General features: G+C 42.0%; 1 protein-coding gene across 1 annotated transcript in view; it reads left to right on the top strand.

Annotated features, from left to right (window-relative positions):
• lrrc2 (leucine rich repeat containing 2) overlaps window positions 1-23,452 on the top strand; it is a 34,535-nt gene extending 11,083 nt beyond the window's left edge. The window contains exons 4-11 of the mRNA XM_064989106.1: window positions 956-1,069; window positions 2,293-2,359; window positions 2,476-2,632; window positions 2,820-2,953; window positions 15,075-15,220; window positions 17,380-17,532; window positions 22,892-23,016; window positions 23,207-23,452. Of these exons, the coding sequence (XP_064845178.1) occupies window positions 956-1,069; window positions 2,293-2,359; window positions 2,476-2,632; window positions 2,820-2,953; window positions 15,075-15,220; window positions 17,380-17,532; window positions 22,892-23,016; window positions 23,207-23,256 (946 nt within the window). The 3' untranslated portion in view covers window positions 23,257-23,452. The remainder of the gene's footprint in view (window positions 1-955; window positions 1,070-2,292; window positions 2,360-2,475; window positions 2,633-2,819; window positions 2,954-15,074; window positions 15,221-17,379; window positions 17,533-22,891; window positions 23,017-23,206) is intronic.
• Window positions 23,453-25,712: the final 2,260 nt, after the last annotated feature.

Here is a 25,712-nt window from a genome sequence, read left to right as displayed (position 1 = left end):
GAAATCATTCTCTCTTCTATTATTCTAAAATTTCACATTCTTAAAATAAAGTGGTGATCCTAACTGACGCAAGACAGGGAATTTTTACTACGATTAAATGTCAAGAATTGTGAAAAACGAGTTTAAATGTATTTGGCCAAGGTGTATGTAAATTTCCGACATTAACTGCATGTTTATATTTGTATTCCATTCCTTTACTTAGATGTGTGTGTATTAGTTAGTTGTTATGGAATTATTAGATTACATGTTAGATATTGTTGCACTGTCAGAACTAGAAGCACAAGCACTTCGCTACACTTGCAAAAACAGCAATCAAATTTATTTTCAGTCCTTTTTACATCTGCTAACCATGTGCATGTGACCAATAAAAATGTATTTGAGATTTGAACGCATCATTATTTGATGCAAAATTAATCACACCAGCTATATTGCTTTATTCTGAAAGTTATATATCTTGATTTCTTATATATCTTATATATATATATATATATATATATATATATATATATATATATATATATATATATATATATATATATATATATATCTTGATTTCTGGCATGCAAAACATTTTGGAACTATACCAACAATGTTCTAATGAAACAAATACCAAAAGATAGTTTTTGGGTGGAGTTTTCCTTTTAAGTCACAGAGATTACCAGTCTGTTTGTGCCATCATGCAACTCCTTGTTTGGAGCGGCAAAAATATTTGGTGTGACAAGACGAGTAGCATGATGGCACAAAAAAAGACTGGTACCCCAGTAAACTAGATTCACCTCAGCTATGTGATAATAATGACATTCAACAGCAGTGTCTTTCTCATTGCTCTCATCCAGACAATGTATTTTCAACAATTGATGGTGCTGTGATGATCTGGTCGAACCATGCCTTTTGTAAATATGCTACTACGCAAATGTCAACATTTCCAGAAAAACTTTTAAATGTTTTTCCCAAGGATCAATCAACAATGGCAGTATCGCATAGCATGCAAGACATTGAAGTCCAACGAGGTGGAAGTACTCCAACACTACCTGACGAGAACAGCTCTGAATGAAATTCAGCCCCACCAGGATATACCAAACACAGGCAAGCTCAGCAAAACAATTAAATCATTAGCACAGCAATCCAACATGTCCCATGAAAATGTTGTAAATGTATAAAAATAAAACAAATATGCATTTACATAAGTATTCAAACCCTTTACTCAGTACTTTGTTGAAGCACCTTCGGCAGTGATTACAGCCTTGAGTTTTTTTGGGAATGACGCTACAAGCTTGGCACACCTGTATTTGGGGAGTTTTTCCAATTCTTCTCTGCAGATCCTCTCAAGCCCTTTCAGGTTGGATGGGGAGCGTCGCTGCACAGCTATTTTCAGGTCGCTCCAGAGGTGTTCGATTCAGAGACTCCTGCATTGTCTTGGCTGTGCTCTTAGGGGCGTTGTCCTGTTGGAAGGTGAACCTTCGCCTCAGTCTGGCCACTCTATCATAAAGGCCTGATCGGTGCAGTCCTGCAGAGATGGTTGTCCTTCTGGAAGGTTATCCCATCTCCATAGAGGAACTCTGGAGCTCTGTCAGAGTGACCATCGGGTTCTTGGTCAACTTTCTGACCAAGGCCCTTCTCCCCCGATTGCTCAGTTTGGCCGACGGCCAGCTGTAGGAAGATTCTTTGTGGTTCCAAACTTCTTCCATTTAAGAATGATGGAGGCCACTGTGTTCTTCGGGACCTTCAATCCTGCAGATATTTTTTGGTATCCTTTCACAGATCTGTGCCTCGACACAATCCCGTCTCTGAGCTCTACGGATAATTCATTTGACCTCATGGCTTGGCTTTTTCTCTGACATGCACTGTCAACTGTGGCACCTTATATAGGCAGGTGTGTGCCTTTCCAAATTATGACCAATCAATTGAATTTACCACAGGTGGACTCCAATCAAGTTGTAGAAACAGCTAAAGGATGATCAATGGAAACAAGATGCACCTGAGCTCAGTTTCGAGTCTCATTAGCAAAGGGTCAGAATACTTACTGTATGTATTTCTGTTTTTTATTTGTGCAAAAAAACTGTTTTTGCTTCGTCAATATGGGGTATTGTGTGTAGAGTACATGTTATAATTTAATCAATTTTAGAGTAAGGCTGTAATGTAACAAAATGTGAAAAAATGGAAGGGGTCGGAATAGTTTCCGAATGCACTGTATATTTATCTGAATAAATACTTGTGCCATAGTTACTGTGCTCTCTCTCTTCTCGCTCTCAATCAATGCCATGCTCCACTCTTTAACTGACTTTTTTATCCTACAGATGCAAATTCCATAATTGAGGGCATCAAATTCATTTTTGAGCTGGATGGTGATAAATGGATGGTAAATTGGCTCATACCATCTCATTCTTTTTCATCATGATTGTTTTCAGATAAAATCACTACCATTGTATGTATCCACATTATTGTTGTTTTCATGTCGTATTACTTTCAATGCAGGAACTTCCTGATAATCTTCTTGATATGACATACCTTCGAGAATGGCACATAAGAAGAACTAAAATCTGCAAACTACCAGAGTGGATTGTGCAGTTTCCGGACCTCTGCGTATTGGATATACCCCAAAACGGAATTGACAAGCTGCCTGTTGAAATAGGTAATTATTATGAATCATGCATGTCCTCCTATTTGAAAATATGAAAGTTGAAGTCTCTCCTATGACTTTGTCTTTATTTGTTACATTAGCTCATTAAACATCCTTCATTTGAATTTAATTTAAATGCGATTTAGAACATATCTGTTTCTTCATTCCATTACATGTCTTTCCAATGTTTTTTTGTAAGGTCAATTAACAAAGCTGAGGGTGCTGAAAGTTAATTACAATAGGCTGTCCAGTATTCCTCCAGAACTTGGTGAATGTGAGAATCTGGAGAGATTGGAGCTAACTGGAAATTATCTTGAACAGTTGCCTTTTGAGGTAAGGGGTATTTGTGTGAAATGGCTTGTGTGGTATGATATCTTCAAAAGCTCCATTTATACCTTGTTCTAACATGAATCCATTTTCCTGATTTCATCCAGATTCTGATTGTCCCCAACATTTTTTGACAGGGGTAGACAATCAAAATACACATTGTGATCTGATTGTGATCAGATCTTCTTGCCCACCTCCAGAGTTAGTCATGCACACATTGGTTCTGAATATCTTGCATTTGTAGACAGATCTGGGCCTCGTTTCCTAGTTGTGACACAAATTAAGCATTACGATTATAGTACCAGATGCAGTGCTTCCCAAGTTATTTACTTTTTAGTGTTTCCCAAACAAGAACGCAGAGTGAATCTGTAAGTGTGACAGCTAAGAGCATCATTGCCATGTTCGGTTTTTTACGTGATCCCGTCCAGTTCCCTGGTGCTGAAATCGCAAACACAACTAATAGCCCACATTTCATGTGAAATGTAAGCTATGTCAATACATTTCACAGATTAGTTTTTAAGAATGAAAATAAATGACAAAAATAAATAACAAACAATCCATTGATTTCAAGATTTGAATCTGTCGTCTTCTTTTCTACAGTGCTTAAGCTCTAGTGCTGAGCCAATTGAATTTTGGTATTATTTTTTCTGTGAGCTCAATGTGCACATTGCGCAGTTTCTCTAGAGATCAATCAAATCAAGCAGGCTATGGTGTGAAATAGGCTTTTAGAAGTGTCATCTTAATTTTTTTCCTTATCATTAATGCCGTATTTTGTGTGCTTATCAATACACGAGCACATCTTTTCAAGATTGAAGTTTGAAGTTTTAATGTCACTGTGACACCCGGGGTGTAGTGGAGGAAGAAGTCAGGAAGCAGAGAGTTCAGGGTAGCGCTACTTTATTTGCACCACAACGGGGAAACGACGCCAACCCAAACAAATGCCCCAAACACGGGGAACTTAAACAGTCCAGCAAAATACAAAATACACGGACAACCGTGACCTACAGCCGTGTACAACATGTACACTGAAAACAATCCCGCACAACCAGCAGGTGGGCCGGCTGGTAAATAAAGCCCAACCAATTATCCTAAACTAAACACAGGTGCAACTAATAAACAGAAAGGGGGAAAAGGGATCAGTGGCAGCTAGTAGGCCGGTGACGACGACCGCAGAGCGCCACCCGAACAGGAGGGTGGCCTTCGGTAGGAGTCGTGACAGTCACATGCAGTACAGTGAAATGCCTTTCTTGCAAACTCGAAAACCAACAATGCAATAATCAATAACAATGTACAACTAGAAGAAAAAAACTCAAGAAATAAAAATAAATATGAAGAACACAATAAGTAAGTAAGCATACTGTATACAGGGTCAGTTCCAATACCACATTTACAATGTGCAGGGATACTGGAGTGATGGAGGTAGATATGTATAGGGGTAAGGTGACTAGGCAACAGGATATAAGATACACAGAGTAGTAGCAGCTTGTATGTGAGTGGGTGTGTTTAGAGTCAGTATAAATGTGTGCGCATATTATGTGTGAGTGAGAAGATGATGGAGTGAGTGTGTGTGTGAGTGTGTAGGGCCCTGTGAGAGTGCAGTGCAAAAATAAAAAGTAAAAGGTCAATAAGGATACAAGGTTAAATCTGATAGCTATTTTGTTATCTATTTATCAGTCGGTTTGCTTGGGGATAGAAGCTGTTCAAGAGCCTGTTGGTGCAAGACTTGATCAAATCAAATCAAATTTTATTTGTCACATACACATGGTTAGCAGATGTTAATGCGAGTGTAGCGAAATGCTTGTGCTTCCAGTTCCGACAATGCAGTAATAACCAACAAGTAATCTAACTAACAATTCCAAAACTAATTTCTTATACACAGTGTAAGGGGATAAAGAATATGTACATAAAGATATGAATGAGTGATGGTGCAGAGCAGCATAGGCAAGATACAGTAGATGGTATCGAGTACAATATATACATATGAGATGAGTATGTAAACAAAGTGGCATAGTTAAAGTGGCTAGTGATACATGTATTACATAAGGATGCAGTAGATGATAGAGTACAGTATATACATATACATATGAGATGAATAATGTAGGGTATGTAAACATTATATTAGGTAGCAATGTTTAAAGTGGCTGGTGATATATTTTACATCCTTTCCCATCAATTCCCGTTATTGAAGTGGCTGGAGTTGAGTCAGTGTGTTGGCAGCAGCCACTCAATGTTAGTGGTTGCTGTTTAACAGTCTGATGGCCTTGAGATAGAAGCTGTTTTTCAGTCTCTCGGTCCCAGCTTTGATGCACCTGTACTGACCTCGCCTTCTGGATGATAGCGGGGTGAACAGGCAGTGGCTCGGGTGGGTGTTCTCCTTAATGATCTTTGTGGCCTTCCTGTAACATCGGGTGGTGTAGGTGTCCTGGAGGGCAGGTAGTTTGCCCCCGGTGATACGTTGTGCAGACCTCACTACCCTCTGGAGAGCCTTACGGTTGTGGGCGGAGCAGTTGCCGTACCAGGCGGTGATACAGCCCGCCAGGATGCTCTCGATTGTGCATCTGTAGAAGTTTGTGAGTGCTTTTGGTGACAAGCCGAATTTCTTCAGCCTCCTGAGGTTGAAGAGGCGCTGCTGCGCCTTCTTCACGATGCTGTCTGTGTGAGTGGACCAATTCAGTTTGTCTGTGATGTGTATGCCGAGGAACTTAAAACTTACAACCCTCTCCACTACTGTTCCATCGATGTGGATAGGGGGGTGTTCCCTCTGCTGTTTCCTGAAGTCCACAATCATCTCCTTAGTTTTGTTGACGTTGAGTGTGAGGTTATTGTCCTGACACCACACTCCGAGGGCCCTCTCCTCCTCCCTGTAGGCCGTCTCGTCGTTGTTGGTAATCAAGCCTACCACTGTTGTGTCGTCCGCAAACTTGATGATTGAGTTGGAGGCGTGCGTTGCCGCGCAGTCGTGGGTGAACAGGGAGTACAGGAGAGGGCTCAGAACGCACCCTTGTGGGGCCCCAGTGTTGAGGATCAGCGGGGTGGAGATGTTGTTGCCTACCCTCACCACCTGGGGGCGGCCCGTCAGGAAGTCCAGTACCCAGTTGAACAGCGCGGGGTCGAGACCCAGAGTCTCGAGCTTGATGACGAGCTTGGAGGGTACTATGGTGTTAAATGCCGAGTTGTAGACGATGAACAGCATTCTCACATAGGTATTCCTCTTGTCCAGATGGGTTAGGGCAGTGTGGTTGAGATTGCGTCGTCTGTGGACCTATTTGGGCGGTAAGCAAATTGGAGTGGGTCTAGGGTGTCAGGTAGGGTGGAGGTGATATGGTCCTTGACTAGTCTCTCGAAGCACTTCATGATGACGGAAGTGAGTGCTACGGGGCGGTAGTCGTTTAGCTCAGTTACCTTAGCTTTCTTGGGAACAGGAACAATGGTGGCCCTCTTGAAGCATGTGGGAACAGCAGACTGGTATAGGGATTGGTTGAATATGTCCGTAAACACACCAGCCAGCTGGTCTGTGCATGCTCTGAGGGTGCGGCTGGGGATGCCGTCTGGGCCTGCAGCCTTGCGAGGGTTAACACGTTTAAATGTTTTACTCACCTCGGCTGCAGTGAAGTAGAGACCGCATGTTTCCGTTGCAGGCCGTGTCAGTGGCACTGTATTGTCCTCAAAGCGGGCAAAAAAGTTATTTAGTCTGCCTGGGAGCAAGATATCCTGGTCCGTGACTGAGCTGGATTTATTTTTATAGTCCGTGATTGACTGTAGACCCTGCCACATACCTCTTGTGTCTGAGCCGTTGAATTGAGATTCTACTTTGTCTCTATACTGACGCTTAGCTTGTTTGATAGCCTTACGGAGGGAATAGCTGCACTGTTTGTATTCAGTCATATTACTAGTCACCTTGCCCTGATTAAAAGCAGTGGTTCGCGCTTTCAGTTTCACGCGAATGCTGCCATCAATCCACGGTTTCTGGTTAGGGAATGTTTTAATCGTTGCTATGGGAATGACATCTTCAACGCACGTTCTAATGAACTCGCACACCGAATCAGCGTATTCGTCAATGTTGTTGCCTGACGCAATATGAAACATGTCCCAGTCCACGTGATGGAAGCAGTCTTGGAGTGTGGAATGAGCTTGGTCGGACCAGCGTTGGACAGACCTCAGCGTGGGAGCTTTTTGTTTCAGTTTCTGTCTGTAGGCAGGGATCAGCAAAATGGAGTCGTGGTCAGCTTTTCCGAAAGGGGGGCGGGGCAGGGCCTTATATGCGTCGCGGAAGTTAGAGTAACAGTGATCCAAGGTTTTGCCAGCCCTGGTGGCGCAATCGATATGCTGATACATTTTAGGGAGTCTTGTTTTCAGATTAGCCTTGTTAAAATCCCCAGCTACAATGAATGCAGCCTCAGGATGTATGGATTCCAGTTTGCAAAGAGTCAAATAAAGTTCGTTCAGAGCCATCGATGTGTCTGCTTGGGGGGGAATATATACGGCTGTGATTATAATCGAAGAGAATTCTCTTGGTAGATAATGCGGTCTGCATTTGATTGTGAGGAATTCTAAATCAGGTGAACAGAAAGATTTGAGTTTCTGTATGTTTCTGTGATCACACCACGTCTCGTTAGCCATAAGGCTTACGCCCCCGCCCCTCTTCTTACCAGAAAGGTGTTTGTTTCTGTCGGCGCGATGCGTGGAGAAACCCGCTGGCTGCACCGCCACCGAGAGCGTCTCTCCAGTGAGCCATGTTTCCGTGAAGCAAAGAACGTTACAGTCTCTGATGTCCCTCTGGAATGCTACCCTTGCTCGGATTTCATCAACCTTGTTGTCAAGAGACTGGACATTGGCGAAAATAATGCTAGGAAGTGGGGCACGATGTGCCCGTCTACGTAGTCTGACCAGAAGACCGCCTCGTTTCCCTCTTTTACAAAGTCGTTTTTTTGGGTCGCCGGCTGGGATCCATTCCGTTGTCCTGGTTGAAACGCAGAACACAGGATCCGCTTCGCGAGAGTCATATTCTTGGTCATACTGATGGTGAGTTGACGCTGATCTTATATTCAGTAGTTCTTCTCGACTGTATGTAATGAAACCTAAGATGACCTGGGGTACTAATGTAAGAAATAACACGTAAAAAAAAAACTGCATAGTTTCCTAGGAACGCGAAGCGAGGCGGCCATCTCTGTGATGCACCGGTACCGCTTGCCGTGCAGAAGCAGAGAGAATAGTCCTTTGGCTTGGGTGGTTGGAGTCTTTAAAAAGTTTCCTGGCCTTCCAACTATACTGCCTGATATAGATGTCCTGGATGTCAGGGTGCTCGGACACAGTGATGTACCGGGCTATCCGCACCAACCTCTGTAGCTCCATGCGATTGAGGGCGATGCTATTGCCAAACCAGGCAGTGATGCAGCCAGTCAAAATGTTCTCAATGGTACAGGGGGGAAAAGAGGAGCTGTCGTGCCTTCTTCACAACTGTGCGCGTGTTTGGACCATTGTAGGTCTTTAGTGATTTGGAAACTTGAAGCTCTCAACCTGCATCACTGCAGCCCCATCGAGGTGGATGGGGGCGTGCTCGCTCCCCCGTTTCCTGTAGTCCTTGATCAGCTCCTTGGTCTTACTGACATTAAGGGAGAAGTTGTTGTTCTGGCACCACACTGTCAGGTTACAGATTTCTTCCCTGTAGGCTAACTCATTATCGCCGGTGATCAGGCCTACCACCATCATGTCATCAGTAAACTTGATGATGGTATTGGAGTCGTGCGTGGCCACGCAGTTGTGGGTGAACAGGGAGAACAGGAAGGGACTAAGCACACACCCCTGTGGGGACCCTGTGTTGAGGGTCAGCGTGCCGGAGGTGACGTCGCCTACCCTCACCACCTGGGCTCGGGCCGTCAGAAAGTCCAGGATCCAGTCGCAGAGGGAGGTGTTCAGACCCAGAGTCTTAAGCTTGGTGGAGAGCTTGGAGGGGACAATGGTGTTGAATGCCAAGCAGTAGTCAATGAACAGCATTCTCACATACAGTATGTATTCCTCTTATCTAGGTGGGTAAGGGCAGTGTGGAGAGCAATTGAGAATGCGTCATCTATGGATCTTTTGGGGCGGTATGCAAATTGGAGTGGGTCTTGGGTGTCTTGGTGTCAGCTTCTATCCTATCGATAAAATAATTTGATTAAGTCATACAAAAGTTTGAATTTGATTAAGTCATACAAAAAACGAATTTAAGGGTTCTTCTTTATTTAGACAATTTTCTATATTGTAGAATAATTGTGAAAACATCAAAACTATTAAATAACATATGGAATCACGTAGTGACGAAAAAAGTGTTAAACAAATAAAATACATTTTATATTTGAGATTCTTCAAAGTTGCCACTCTTTGCCTTGATGACAGCTTTGCACACTCTTGGCATTCTCTCAACCAGCTTCATGTGGTAGTCAGCTGGAATGCATTTCAATTAACAGGTGTGCCTTGTTAATTTGTGGAATTTCTTTCCTTCTTGTTGCTTTTGAGCCAATCAGTTGTGTTGTGACAAAGTAAGGGTGGTATATAGAAGATAGCCCTATTTGTTAAAAGACCAAGTCCATATTTTTTACATTTTTAATTTCACCTTTATTTAACCAGGTAGGCCAGTTGAGAACAGGTTCTCATTTACAACTGCGACCTGGACAAGATAAAGCAAAGCTGTGTGACAAAAACAACAACACAGAGTTGCACATGTGATAAACAAACGTACAGTCAATAACACAATAGAAAAATCTGTATACAGTGTGTGCAAATTAAGTGAGGAGGTAAGGCAATAAATAGACCATAGTGGCGAAGTAAATACAATTTAGCAATTAACACGGGTGTGAAAGATGTGCAGATGAGGATGTGCAAGTAGAAATACTGGTGTGCAAAATAGCAGAAAAACAAAATCAAATAAGGGGAGGAGGTAGGTAGTTGGTAAGAACAGCTCAAATAAGGCAAGAACAATATGGCAAAAGCAGCTCAAATAAGCAAAGACAAATTAGTCCATCATTACATGAATATCAGTCAATACGGACAATTTCAAGAACTTGGAAAGTTTCTTAAAGTGTAGTCACAAGAACCATCAAGCACTATGATGAAACTGGCTGTCATGAGGACCTCTACAGAAAAGGAAGACCCAGAGTTACCTCTGCTGCAGAGGATAAGTTCATTAGAGTTACCAACTTCAGAAATTGTAGACCAAATAAATCCTTCACAGAGTTCAAGTAACAGACACATCTCAACATCAACTGTTCAGAGGAGACTGCGTGAATCAGGCATTCAAGGTCAAATTTCTACGAAGAAACCACTACTAAAGGACATCAATAATAAGAAGAGACTTGCTTGGGCCAAGAAACACGGGCAATGGAGATTAGACCGGTGGAAATCTGTCTGATGAGTCCAAATGTGAGATTTTTGGTTCCAACCACCATGTCTTTGTGAGACACAGAGTAGGTGAATGGATGATCTCCGCATGAGTGGTTCCCACCGTGAAGCATAGAGGAGGAGGTCTGATCATGTGGGTGTGCTTTGCTGGTGACACTGTCTGTGATTTATTTAGAATTCAAGGCACACTTAACCAGCATGGCTACCACAGCATTCTGCAGCGATACGCCATCCCATCTGGTTTGCATTTAGTGGGACTATCATTTGTTTATCAACAGGACAATGACCCAAAACACACCTCCCTTCTCTCTCTCGGAGGACCTGAGCCCTAGGACCATGCCCCAGGACTACCTGACATGATGACTCCTTGCTGTCCCCAGTCCACCTGGCCGTGCTGCTGCTCCAGTTTCAACTGACCTGAGCCCTAGGACCATGCCCCAGGACTACTTGACATGATGACTCCTTGCTGTCCCCAGTCCACCTGGCCGTGCTGCTGCTCCAGTTTCAACTGTTCTGCCTTATTATTATTCGACCATGCTGGTCATTTATGAACATTTGAACATCTTGGCCATGTTCTGTTATAATCTCTACCCGGCACAGCCAGAAGAGGACTGGCCACCCCACATAGCCTGGTTCCTCTCTAGGTTTCTTCCTAGGTTTTGGCTTTTCTAGGGAGTTTTTCCTAGCCACCGTGCTTCTACACCTGCATTGCTTGCTGTTTGGGGTTTTAGGCTGGGTTTCTGTACAGCACTTTGAGATATCAGCTGATGTACGAAGGGCTATATAAATAAATTTGATTTGATTTGATTTGATTTGACCTCCAGGCTGTGTAAGGGCTATTTGACGAAGAAGGAGAGCGATGGAGTGGTGCATCAGTTGACCTGGCCTCCACAATCATTTGACCTCAACCCAATTGAGATGGTTTGGGATGAGTTGTACCTCAGAGTGAAGGAAAGGCAGCCAACAAGTGCTCCTCAGCATATTTGAGAACTCCTTCAAGACTGTTGGAAAAGCATTCCTCATAAAGCTGGTTGAGAGATTGTCAAGAGTGTGCAAAGCTGTCATCAATTTGACAACAGCCAGTGAAAGTGCAGGGCGCCAAATTCAAACAACAGAAATCTCATACTTAAAATTCCTCAAACATACAAGTATTATACACCATTTTAAAGATACACCTGTTGTTAATCCCACCACAGTGTTCGATTTCAAAAAGGCTTTATGACAAAAGCATTCCATGCAATTATGTTAGGTCAGCGCCTAGTCACAAAAAAAACGCCATTTTCCAGCCAGAGAGAGGAGTCACAAGAAGCAGAAATAGAGATAAAATTAATCACTAACCTTTGATGATCTTCATCAGATGGCACTCATAGGACTTCATGTTGCACAATACATATATGTTTTGCTCGATAAAGTTCATATTTATATCCAAAAATCTCAGTTTACATTGGCGCGTTATGTTCAGTAATGTTTTGCTTCCAAAACATCCAGTGATGATTTTGCAGAGAGCCACGTCAATTTACAGAAATACTCATCAGAAACGTTGATGAAAGATACAAGTGTTACACATATAATTAAAGATATACTTCTCCTTAATGCAACCACTGTGTCAGATTTCAAAAAAGCTTTACTGCAAGTACAGCGCTCAGCTACAAAAACAAGCCATACAGATACCCGCCATGTTGTGGAGTCAGTAAAAGTCAGAAATAGCATTATAAATATTCACTTACCTTTGATGATCTTCATTGGAATGCACTCCCAGGAATCCCAGTTCCACAATAAATGTTTGTTTTGTTCGATAAAGTCATGATTTATGTCCAAATACCTCCTTTTTGTAAGCACGTTTAGTCCAGTAATCCAAAATGCACAAGGCGAGAGCACTAGGTCCAGACGAAAAGTCTAAAAAGTTCTATTACAGTTCGTAGAAACATGTCAAACAATGTATAGAATCAATCTTTAGGATGTTTTTATCATAAATCTTCTATAATGTTTCAATCGGATAATTCCTTTGTCTTTAGAAAGGAATATGAGCTCAGCTCGTACTCACGGCTGCACGCGTGACTAAACTAATGGCTTTCTGCCAGACCCCTGATTCAAACAGCTTTTATTCCCTCCCCCTTCATAGAAATAGCCTGAAACAATGTTCTAATGATTGTTGACATATAGTGGAAAGCCTTAGGAAGTGCAATCGGACTCAATGTACATTGTATATTGGATAGGCACTCACTTGAAAAACTACAAACCTCAGATTTCCCACTTCCTGGTTGGATTTTTCTCAGGTTTTCGCCTGCCATATGAGTTCTGTTATACTCACAGACATCCTAAAATGCACATCTCAGCTTCTGGGCCTGAGTAGCAGGCAGTTTACTCTGGGCACCTTATTCATCCAAGCTACTCAATACTGCCCCCCAGCCCAAAGAGGTTAAAACATTTTTGGTTACTACATGATTCCATATGTGTTATGTCATAGTTTTGATGCCTTCACTATTATTCTACAATGTAGAAAAATAGTCTAAATAAAGTAAAACCCTTGAATGTGTAGGTGTCCAAACTTTTGACTGGTACTGTATGTATTTACACACAAAAACAGTTGAATAATACAATATTTATTAAATTGTCTTCATTAAACAAAGGGGGATCTTCATCAAACAAAGGGGGTGATGACACAATCTTTGCAAGAGGGAGGCATTCTGATTTCATTGGTCCTCAACTCGCAGCTCAAACACTTCATTCAGGATAAACGGAGTTAGCCCTGAGTTCGTCTGCCCCTGAGCAGGTTAGATCTGAAGGATTTGTTGCCATAGAAATTGACCTGACTAAAAGGTAAGCCATAATCATATGACTGGTTATCCTGAGTTGAACTCAGAGTTGACCAAAGTTACGTCACTAACTCCTCAACCCTGATTTGTATGATACCACTCTGGTCTCATAGACTAGATGTAACATAGTAAATGAAAATCCAAAATTAACCCTAACCCTTTAACCTAACTTCTAACCTTATCCTTAACCCCTAGCCTACCTAACGTTAGCCACCTAGCTAATGTTAGCTTTAGCCACCTAGCTAACATTAGCCACAACAAATTGGAATTCATAAAATATCATGTATTGCATATATTGAACATATTGTACGAATTTCTGACATATACGGATTGTAATTCAAACCATATCATGCTAATTGTAATTTGTAACATATCATACGAAATGGATGATGGACATCCACAAAGTAATACATACAAACGTAACATATCATACTAATTAGAGTGTCACGGATTTTTGTTTACTATGTTACATCTACCCTAAGCCCAGGTTGCAGCACTCAAGCAAAGTTGCAGTGGGTTGGTCGGCTTATTGAGGGAGACACAAGGTCAAGCAGTCTGATTATCTCCTCTCGTGGGACCCTGTATTTTTTAAGGAAAGCCCCATCATTGTGAGTCTGCAACGGGCTCAGGTTGTTGTGAATATGCACATTTATATACACCAACCAACTGCGCGGCAGTCGCTGCAAGTTATGTTACAGAGCAACAATCCTCTGAATAGCAGCCATGCTATATTACTGTTGTTCCGCTGATCTCTGACCACTAGCTGGATGTTTATAGTGTCCAAGGTCTTTCCAAAAGTGTCTGGAACTCTATTGGAGGGATGCAACACCATTATTTCTCGAGAAATTCCAAAATTTGGTGTTTTGTTTATGTTGGTGGAAAATGTTGTCTCAGGCACCTCTCTAGAATCTCCCATAAGTCTTTAATTGGGTTGAGATCTGGTGACTGAGACTGCCATGGGATATGGTTTACATCATTTTCATGCTCATCAAACCATTGTGACCACTTGTGCCCTGTAGATGGGGGCATTGTCATCCTATGGGGGCATAGTCATGGTAGCCAAAATAATGGCCTATCCATCATTTTTATATATGACTCTAAGTATGATGGGATGTTTATTGCTCAGGAACCACACCTATGTGGAAGCACCTGCTTTCAATATACTTCTTCAATATACTATCCCTCATTTACTCAAGTGTTTCCATTATTTTGTCAGTTAACTGTATTAGAACCAGGTATTTCCACTGAGTGTAAAAAACATTAAGAACACCCTTTCCATGATATAGACTGACCGGGTGAATGAAGTTGAATGCTATTATCCCTTATTGATGTCACTTGTTAAATCCACTTCAATCAGTGTAGATGAAGGGGAAGAGACCGGTTAAAGAAGGATTTTTAAGCCTTGAGACAATTGAGACATGGATTGTGTATGTGTGCCATTTAAAGGGTGAATGGGCAAGACAAAGGATTTAAGTGCCTTTGAATGGGGTATGGTACTAGGTGCCAAGAGCACTGGTTTGTGTCAAAAACTGCAACACTGCTGGGTTTTACAAGCTCAACAGTTTCCTGTGTGTATCATGAATGGTCCACCCAAAGGACATCCAGCCAACTTGGTTGTGGGAAACATTGTAGTCAACACGGGCCACCATCCCTGTGAAACGCTTTCGACACCTTAAAGTCCGTACCCCTATGAATTGAGGCTGTCCTAAAGGGGGGCTACTCGATATTAGGAAGGTGTTCTTAATGTTTGTACACTCAGTGTGTATATTGTACAACAAGCAACAATGGCGAACCACAACCATGTGAAAACTTAACAAAAATGCAAAAGGTCTCATTCTGTGATGATAATGTTTTTTAAGGCCTTTATTGTAGGGATGTGTTTTCTTGCTACTGCTCTTCTATGTAAACACAGAATAAATCAATCTTTGTTTCAGTTAAGCAATCTCAAGAAAGTCACACATCTGGATATAGCAGAAAACCAATTCGCCAGCATACCCATCTGTGCTCTTCGTATGACAAGCCTACAATTGTTGGATATGAGTATCAACATGTTGACGGATTTGCCTGAGGATATGGACAGGTATGTGAAGCATAGCCTTAATGCTATAACAGATTACCATTTCATCATTCATCACTCACACATTACTATAATGTATTATCATCATGATCATCTAATGATAAAAGTTTCATATTCATAAATTATATTAAAGTGGTTATAATGATGACATGTTTCCACTTTGGTTGGGGGCAACCTTCTGCCTGGAGAGCTACTGAGTGTGCAGGTTTTTTCTCCAACCCTGCTGAATGCTCTGTTAATCAGCTGCTTATCAGGATCTTGATTAGCTGGGGTGTATTTGCTAGTGCAAATCGTAGCAAAGTATTTGGCAACGAAAAATGTTCTGCAAGAAAAACTAGTTAATTTTTGGACAAATTTAGGTAGGACCCTCCACGTTTTGTCGCATTTGCTTTGGTTTAGTTCCTAGTGAGTACACCCCTGAATTAGATACAGTGCCTTGCGAAAGTATTCGGCCCCCTTGAACTTTGCGACCTTTTGCCACATTTCAGGCTTCAAACATAAAGATATAAAACTGTATTTTTTTGTGAAGAATCAACAACAAGTGGGACACAATCATGAAGTGGAACGACATTTATTGGATATTTCAAACTTTTTTAACAAATCAAAAACTGAAAAATTGGGCGTGCAAAATTATTCAGCCCCCTTAAGTTAATACTTTGTAGCGCCACCTTTTGCTGCGATTACAGCTGTAAGTCGCTTGGGGTATGTCTCTATCAGTTTTGCACATCGAGAGACTGACATTTTTTCCCATTCCTCCTTGCAAAACAGCTCGAGCTCAGTGAGGTTGGATGGAGAGCATTTGTGAACAGCAGTTTTCAGTTCTTTCCACAGATTCTCGATTGGATTCAGGTCTGGACTTTGACTTGGCCATTCTAACACCTGGATATGTTTATTTTTGAACCATTCCATTGTAGATTTTGCTTTATGTTTTGGATCATTGTCTTGTTGGAAGACAAATTTCCGTCCCAGTCTCAGGTCTTTTGCAGACTCCATCAGGTTTTCTTCCAGAATGGTCCTGTATTTGGCTCCATCCATCTTCCCATCAATTTTAACCATCTTCCCCGTCCCTGCTGAAGAAAAGCAGGCCCAAACCATGATGCTGCCACCACCATGTTTGACAGTGGGGATGGTGTGTTCAAGGTGATGAGCTGTGTTGCTTTTACGCCAAACATAACGTTTTGCATTGTTGCCAAAAAGTTCAATTTTGGTTTCATCTGACCAGAGCACCTTCTTCCACATGTTTGGTGTGTCTCCCAGGTGGCTTGTGGCAAACTTTAAACTACACTTTTTATGGATATCTTTAAGAAATGGCTTTCTTCTTGCCACTTTTCCATAAAGGCCAGATTTGTGCAATATACGACTGATTGTTGTCCTATGGACAGAGTCTCCCACCTCAGCTGTAGATCTCTGTAGTTTATCCAGAGTGATCATGGGCCTCTTGGCTGCATCTCTGATCAGTCTTCTCCTTGTATGAGCTGAAAGTTTAGAGGAACGGCCAGGTCTTGGTAGATTTGCAGTGGTCTGATACTCCTTCCATTTCAATATTATCGCTTGCACAGTGCTCCTTGGGATGTTTAAAGCTTGGGAAATCTTTTTGTATCCAAATCCGGCTTTAAACTTCTTCACAACAGTATCTCGGACCTGCCTGGTGTGTTCCTTGTTCTTCATGATGCTCTCTGCGCTTTTAATGGACCTCTGAGACTATCACAGTGCAAGTGCATTTATACGGAGACTTGATTACACACAGGTGGATTGTATTTATCATCATTAGTCATTTAGGTCAACATTGGATCATTCAGAGATCCTCACTGAACTTCTGGAGAGAGTTTGCTGCACTGAAAGTAAAGGGGCTGAATAATTTTGCACGCCCAATTTTTCAGTTTTTGATTTGTTAAAAAAGTTTGAAATATCCAATAAATGTCGTTCCACTTCATGGTTGTGTCCCACTTGTTGTTGATTCATCACAAAAAAATACAGTTTTATATCTTTATGTTTGAAGCCTGAAATGTGGCAAAAGGTCGCAAAGTTCAAGGGGGCTGAATACTTTCGCAAGGCACTGTATGGGTTGGGTTAAGGTAAAAGCCTGTACCTTGTAGCTCTCTAGGAGGAGGGTTGGCCGCCGCTTCTTTAACTATTCCCAATATCTCCTATGTCCGATTCAGGTTGGAAGAATTGGAATCCTTGTTTGTTCATAAGAACAACATGTCATATTTGCCAAAGTGTTTGGTAAATATCACTACACTCAAGATGATTGTTGTTAGTGGAGACACATTGATCTGCTGGCCTTCAGGGCTTAAAGAAAATCCTGCCATCAAGTAAGTCTGACGAGATGACTGAGAGTGTATAGTATCATAATATCACTGTATAACTACGCCTGGCGGTCACATATACGCTATATATACAAAAGTATGTGGACACCCATTCAAATTAGTGGATTTGGCTATTTCAGACACACCCATTGCTGACAAGTGTATAAAATCGAGCATACAGTCATGCAATCTCCAAAGACAAACATTGGCAGTAGAAGGGCCTTACTGAAGAGCTCAGTGACTTTCAACTTGGTACTGTCATAGGATAAAATTCTATTAAATTGTATTGGTCACATACACATTCAGCAGATGTTACTGCGGGTGTAGCGGAATGCTTGTGTTTCTAACTCCAACAGTGCAAAACTATCTAACAAGTAACATCGAACAATTTCACAAGAATACACACAATACACACAAATCTAAGTAAAGGAATGGAATTAAGAATATATAAATATAAGGACAAGCAATGTCAAAGCGGCATAGACTAAGATACAATAGAATAGAATACAGTATATACAAATGAGATGACTAATGCAAAATATGTAAACATTATTAAAGTGACTAGTGTTTCATTTATTCAAGTGGCCAGTGATTTCATGTCTATGTACACTACCGTTCAAAAGTTTGGGGTCACTTAGAAATGTCCTTGTTTTTGAAAGAAAATCACATTTGTTGTCTATTAAAATAACATCAAATTATATCTAATTGATCAGAAATACAGTTAATGTTGGAAATGACTTTTGTTTCTGGAAACGGCTGATTTTTAATGGAATATCTACATAGGCGTACAGAGGCCCATTATCAGAAACCATCACTCCTGTGTTCCAGTAGCACGTTGTGTTTGCTAATCCAGGTTTATAATTTTAAAAGGCTAATTGATCATAAGAAAAACATTTTGCAATTACATTAGCACAGCTGAAAACTGTTATAATGCTTAAAGAAGCAATACAACTGGCCATCTTCAGACGAGTTGAGTATCTGGAGCATCAGCAATTGTGGGCTCGATTACGGGCTCAAAATTGCCAGAAACAAAGAACTTTCTTCTGAAACTCGTCAGTATATTCTTGTTCTGAGAAATGAAGGCTATTCCATGCGGGAAATTGCCAAGAGACTGAAGATCCCGTACAACGCTGTGTAGTACTCCCTTCACAGAACCTGCAAACTGGCTCAAACTGGAATAGAAAGAGGAGTGGGAGGAACTCTACCTAGAAGGCCAGCATCCCGGAGTCGCCTTTCACTGTTGACGCTGAGACTGGTGATATTTTTGGCCTTACCGTGACATCGGGTGCTATAGGTGTCCTGGAGGGCAGGTAGTTTGCCCCCAGTGATGCATTGGGCAGACCGCAACACCCTCTGGTGAACCCTGAGATTGTGGTCGGTGCAGTTTCCATACCAGGCGGTGATACAGCCTGACAGGATGCTCTCAATTGTGCATCTGTAAAAGTTTGTGAGAGTTCTAGGTGCCAAGCCAAATTTCTTCAGCCTTCTTCACCACACTGTCTGTGTGGGTGGGCCATTTCAGTTTGTTAGTGATGTGTCCTTTCGATGTGGATAGGGGGATGCTCCCTCTGCTCTTTCCTGAAGTCCACAATAATCTCCTTTGATTTGTTGACATTGAGTGAGAGGTTATTTCCCTGGCACCACACTCCCAGAGCCCTCACCTCCTCCTTGTAGGCTTTGTCGCTGTTGGTAATCACGTCTACTACTGTTGTATCATCTGGAAACTTGATGATTGTGTTGTAGGTGTGCGTGGCCACGCAGTCATGGGTGAACAGGGAGTACAGGAGGGGGCTGAGCACACACCCTTGTGGGGCCCCAGTGTTGAGGATCAGCGAAGTGGAGGTGTTGTTTCCTACCTTCACCACCTGGGGGCGTCCAGGACCCAGTTGCACAGGGCTGGGTTCAGATCCAGGGCCTCAAGCTTAATGTGGAGCTTGGAGGGTACTATGGTGTTGAATGCTGAACTATAGTCAATGAACAGCATTCTTACATAGGTATTCCTCTTGTCCAGATGGGATAGGGCAGTGTGCAGTGCAATGGCGATTGCATCGTCTGCGGATTTATTGGAGCGGTAAGCAAATTGAAGTGGGTCTAGGGTGTCAGGTAAGGTAGAGGTGACATGATCCTTGACTTGTCTCTCAAAGCACATGTGAGAAGTGAGTGCTACGGGGTGATAGTCATTTAGTTCAGTTACCTTTGCTTTCTTGGGTACAGGAACAATGGTGGCCATCTTGAAGCATGTGAGGACAGCAGACTGGGATAGGGAGAGATTGAATATGTCCATAAACACACCAGCCAGCTGGTCTACACATGCTCTGAGTGCGCGGCTAGGGATGCCGTCTGTGCCGGCAGCCTTGCAAGGGTTAACACGTTTAAAAGTCTTACTCTTGTCGGCCACAGAGAAGGAGAGCCCACAGTCCTCGGTAAGCCGGTCGCATCGGTGGCGCTGTCTTATCCTCAAAGCAGGCGAAGAAGGTGTTTTGTAGTCCGTGATTGTCTGTAGACACTGCAACATACCCCTTGAGTCTGAGCCGTTGAATTGCGACTCCACTTTGTCTCTATACTGACGTTTTGCCTGTTTGAATGCCTTGCAGAGGGAATAACTACATTGTTTCTATTCTGCCATATTCACAGTCACCTTTCAATGGTTAAATGCAGTGGTTTGCACTTTCAGTTTTACGCGAATGCTGCCATCTAGCCACGGTTTCTTTTTAGGGTAGGTTTTAATAGTCACAGTGGAAACAACTTCTCCTATACACTTCCTGATAAACTCAGTCACCGTATCAGAATTTTCATCAATGTTATTCTTGGAGGCTACCCGGAACATATTCCAGTCTGCGTGATCAAAACAATCTTGAAGTGTGGATTCCGATTGGTCAGACCAGCGTTGAATAGTCCGTACTTCCTGTTTGAGTTTCTGGCTATAGGAAGGGCGAAGCAAAATGGAGTCATGATCAGATTTGCCGAATAGAGGGCGGGGGAGGGCCTTGCAGGCATCCCGGAAGTTGGAGTAGCAGTAGTCAAGTGTTTTAGCAGCACGAGTACTACAGTCGATGTGTTGATAGAATTTTGGTAGCACTTTCCTCAAATTTGCCTTGTTAAAAATCCAACTACAATAAATGCGGCCTCAGGATAGGTGGTTTCCAGTATGCATAAAGTCCAGTGAAGTTCTTTGAGGGCTGTCGTGGTATCGGCTTGAGGGAGAATATACACGGCTGTGACTATACCCGCATTTGATTGTGAGGTGTTCTAGGTCAGATGAAGAAAAGGACTTGAGTTCCTGTATGTTATCACAATTACACAATGAGTAGTAAATCATTTAACATACACCCCCGCCCTCCTTCTTCCTGGAGAGATATTTATTTCTGGCTGCGCGATGAACTGAGAACCCAACTGGCTGTACGGACTCAGACCGTAAATCCCAAGAGAGCATTGTTTCCGTGAACCAGAGTATGTTACCGTCCCTGATGTATATCTGGAAGGAAATCCTCAGGTCATCAACTTTATTATCGAGAGACTAAACATTAGTGAGTAATATACTTGGAAGCGGTTGGTGCTGTGGGCGTCTCCTGAGTCAGATGGTGATGTTTTGGGGCAGCCTCTGGAATCAGTTCAATTGCCCTGGGGGGTACAAACAAAGGATTTGATTCAGGAAAGTCAAATTCCTGGTCGTAATGCTGGTAATATATCGCCGCACTGATATCTAAAAGTTCTTCCCAGCTGTATGTAATAACACAAAAATTATTCTGGCCTAATAATGTAAGAAATAACACGTAATCAAAACAAAATGCTGCAACGTTGCCTAGGGGCTAGAAGCATGGCTGCCCTCTCTATCGGCACCATTTTTTTAATCGACCCCCTTAGTGCCAACAAGTCAGTTCATCAAATTGCTGTACTGCTAGAGTCGTCTCAGTCAACCGTAAGTGCTGTTATTGTGAAGTGGAAACGTCTAGGAGCAGCAACGGCTCAGCCACAAAGTTGCAGGCCACAGAATCTCACAGAACGGGACTGCCGAGTGCTGAAACGCGTAGCGCATAAAAATAGTCTGTTCTCGGTTGCAACACTCACTACCGAGTTCCAAACTGCCTCTGAAAGCAACATCAGCACAATAACTGTTCATCGGGATCTTCATGAAATGGCTGAGCAGCTGCACACAAGCCTAACATCACCATGTGCAATACCAAGCGTTGGCTGGAGTGGTGTAAAGCTCGACACCATTGGACTATGCAGCAATGGAAACAAGTTCTCTGGAGTGATGAATCATGCTTCACCATCTGGCAGTCCGACGGACTAATCTGTGTTTGGCGGATGCTAGGAGAACGCTACCCGCCCCCAATGCATAGTGCCAGCTGTAAAGTTTGGTGGGGGAGGAATAATGGTCTGGGGCTGTTTTTCATGGTTCAGGCTAGGTCCCTTAGTTCTAGTGAAGGGAAATCTTAATGCTACATTATACAATGACAATCTAGACAATTCTGTGCTTCCAACTTTGTGGCAACAGTTTGGGGAAGGCCCTTTCCTGTTTCAGTATGAGAATGTTCCCGTGCACAAAGCGAGTTCCATCCAGAAATGGTTTGTCAAGATCGGTGCGGAAGAACTTGACTGGCCTGTACAGAGCCCTGACCTTAACCTCATCAAATATTTTTGGGATGAATTGGAACGCCGACTGCAAGCCAGGCCTAATCGCCCAACCTCACTGATGCTCCTGTGGTTGAATGGAAGCAAGTTCCCCGCAGCAATGTTCCAACATCTAGTGGAAAGCTTTCCCAGATCAAAATGAATCAAATCTGTAACATATTACATCATATACTACAACAAAGATCATGTTATATGATTCCATGAAATTTGTTCTAATGAAGGGGGAACTAAATCAAATGGGGGAACAAGATTGGGACAACACAGGATAATTGTTTCTGTATTACAAAACTGGGTCCAGATGGTAAATATTAAATTAAAATTGTAAAGATTGCAAATGGGATGGGTTGCCAAAAAAGCCACACCCCCAATAAGCCACAAATATGACTGCAATGAAGCTTATATCCTTGTGCTTCTATGCCACTGCCTATTTCATTTGTTCATTTAGCAAACAAGACAGCTCATATTCCAGTGCCTTTATCACAGTCAACCACCTAAATTTGACCTTTAATTAGCTATAAAATTGCAGGAAATTATCTTTAAAACAGCAACATTTTCTCTCAGCCTTATGGCAAAATGTAAAGAATAGCATGAGATTAGCTATAAAACAGCACATTTTTCTCTTTGCCCCATGAAAAAAAATAATAATAATAAATTGGCCCATGCCACTGTTTTAACATATAAACTAACTCCATCATATGATTTTGCAATCTGATATGCCTTTTCTTTTCAGATTCATTAAGCTATATGACAACATGGTTGATGAAATAATGGAGGGGGATGATGAGATATTGGAAACAAGGCAAGACCATCACAAAGAGTTTATGCAGACATACATTGACACAGTGAAGGACAGAGGTAAGACATCACTTTTCATATTTGTGGGTTGCTTCACTGTTGGCCAAGTTAGCAATCACTTAGCAAGACATTAGATCCATCCACCACAGACGATTTCTTTACCACTCAAGGCACTCATATGTCTAATACTGTATTATTGTGTAGCCTATAAATGCAGAGTTCGACATGTAAATGTATAATTTCTCTCCAGAAACTGCCCCAACATACACCACCAAAGTGTCATTCTCATGCTGTCTGTAATGGAGATTCAGATGACCAGAAGAAAACGGACAACCATGCTGCTGTGCATGCATTGCATGTCAATCCTCTGAACACTTGTAAACAGTGGCCGAGTTCCAGGCTGACTACATTGCCGATGCATGCCAAAACTCACATCACCTGGATAGATGTTTAACACAGGGGCGTAGGCATGTAATGCTCTTTACTTGTCAGTGTTCCAAATGGGATATTATTTACCTAAACATACAAACACCATCAGATAGAATTCATAGCAAGCAGTGCATTGGGTTAGTCAGATTTGAATAAATATAACAGAAGAGATGAACTGGAATTATTATTTATTTTTTTTAAATTTCACCTTTATTTAACCAGGTAAGCTACCGCGACCTAGCCAAGATAAAGCAAAGCAGTGCGACAGAAACAACAACACAGAGTTACACATGGAATGAACAAGCGTACAGTCAGTAACATAATAGAAAAAAAGAAGGTCTATATACAGTGTGTGCAAATAGCATGAGGAGGTAAGGCAATAAATAGGCCATAGTAGCAAAGTAATTACAATTTAGAAGATTAACACTCTGGAGTGATAGATGAGCAGATGATGGTGTGTAAGTACTGATACTGTTGTGCAAAAGACCAGCAAAGTAAATGAAAACAATATGGGGATGAGGTAGGTAGATTGGGTGGGCTATTTACAGATGGACTATATACAGCTGCAACAATCGGTTAGCTGCTCAGATAGCTGATGTTTAAGGTTAGTGAGGGCAATGTAAGTCTCCAGCTTCAGAGATTTTTGCAATTCGTTCCAGTCACTGGCAGCAGCGAACTGGAAGGAAAGGCGGCCAATGGAGGTGTTGGCTATTGGGATGACCAGTGAGATATACCTGCTGGAGCGCGTGCTACGAGTGGGTGTTGTTATCGTGACCAGTGAGTTGAGATAAGGCGGAGCTTTACCTAGCATAGACTTATAGATGACCTGGAGCCAGTGGGTCTGGCGACGAATATGTAGCGAGGACCAGCCGACTAGATCATACAGGTCGCAGTGGTGGGTGGCATAAGGCGCTTTGGTAACAAAACGGATGGCACTGAGATAGACTACATCCAATTCGCTGAGTAGAGTATTGGAAGCTATTTTGTACAGGACATCGCCGAAGTCGAGGATCGGTAGGATAGTCAGTTTTACTAGGGTATGTTTGGCGGCGTGAGTGAAGGAGGCTTTGTTGCGAAATAGAAAGCCGATTCTGGATTTGATTTTGGATTGGAGATGTTTGATATGAGTCTGGAAGGAGAGTTTACAGTCTAGCCAGACACCTAGGTATTTATAGTTGTCCACGTATTCTAGGTCAGAACCGTCCAGTGAATGACATTCACTCTCATGGGATGGGTTGCCAAAAATAACTAACTGGAAGCCACACCCCCAATAAGCCACAAATATGACTGCAATGAAGCTTATATCCTTGTGCTTCTATGCCACTTCCTGTTTCATTTGTTCATTTCACAAACAAGACAGCTCATATTCCAGTGCCTTTATCATAGTCAACCACCTAAATTTGATCTTTAATTAGTTATACAATTCCAGGAAATTATCTTTAAAACAGCAACATTTTCTCTCAGCCTTATGGCAAAATGTAAAGAATAGCATGAGATTAGCTATAAAACAGCACATTTTTCTCTTTGCCCCATGAAATAAAAAAAGAACACAAAATTGGCCCATGCCACTGTTTTAACATATAAACTAACTCCATCATATGATTTTGCAATCTGATGCCAACGCAGTCGATGACATTTCACGCAACCATTGGTTGATGCAATGCAATGTCTGCAATGAAGTTGACCTGGAACAGTTCAGTTAGTTTTTCAAGATTATGGATGGGTTAATGTTGTCCCGTGATTACTAGTCTCTGCTGGAGTGCAATATCATTTTAAAATGTTGCAATATAGTATGCTGTGTGTTTTTTACTTGACATATCAAATGCCTTTTGGGGACCTTGCATTTTGCAAAGGAAGCATGGTCCCCCACTTTTTAATCCATGATCATTAAGGCTTGTAAATGACATGACCATATCGATATACATTTGTTAGGTGTAGAATTTGTGCAGATTGGGCTAGCACTAGCTTCAATATTTACGAAAGGTCTCTCACATGTTATGGGAGACCATACGGTAGTTGTAATATGGTATATGTGTTCTGATGTGACCAAACACTTGTTGCATTGCAATAGTTAAAGGCCTGAATCTAGGTTTATATTATTATATTTTTCTAACTTTTTTCTCAAAGACAACAATTGTCAATCAAGTTTACTGAATGAGTGTCTGGGATGCTGAGTGTTCTGCAAGTGAGCAGTTTGTATGATTTGTTATAGATAATGCTGTATGATTAAACACTTTTGAAGTCTGCACTCTGATACCAAGAACAAATATGAGGAATCCTTTTCACAAAATCAAATTTTATATAATACCCACATAATGGTGGTCAAA

The sequence above is a fragment of the Oncorhynchus masou genome, chromosome 1 (genome assembly GCF_036934945.1).
Source record: "Oncorhynchus masou masou isolate Uvic2021 chromosome 1, UVic_Omas_1.1, whole genome shotgun sequence".
Lineage (NCBI taxonomy): Eukaryota > Metazoa > Chordata > Actinopteri > Salmoniformes > Salmonidae > Oncorhynchus > Oncorhynchus masou.
This window is presented reverse-complemented; position numbering and strand designations above follow the sequence as displayed.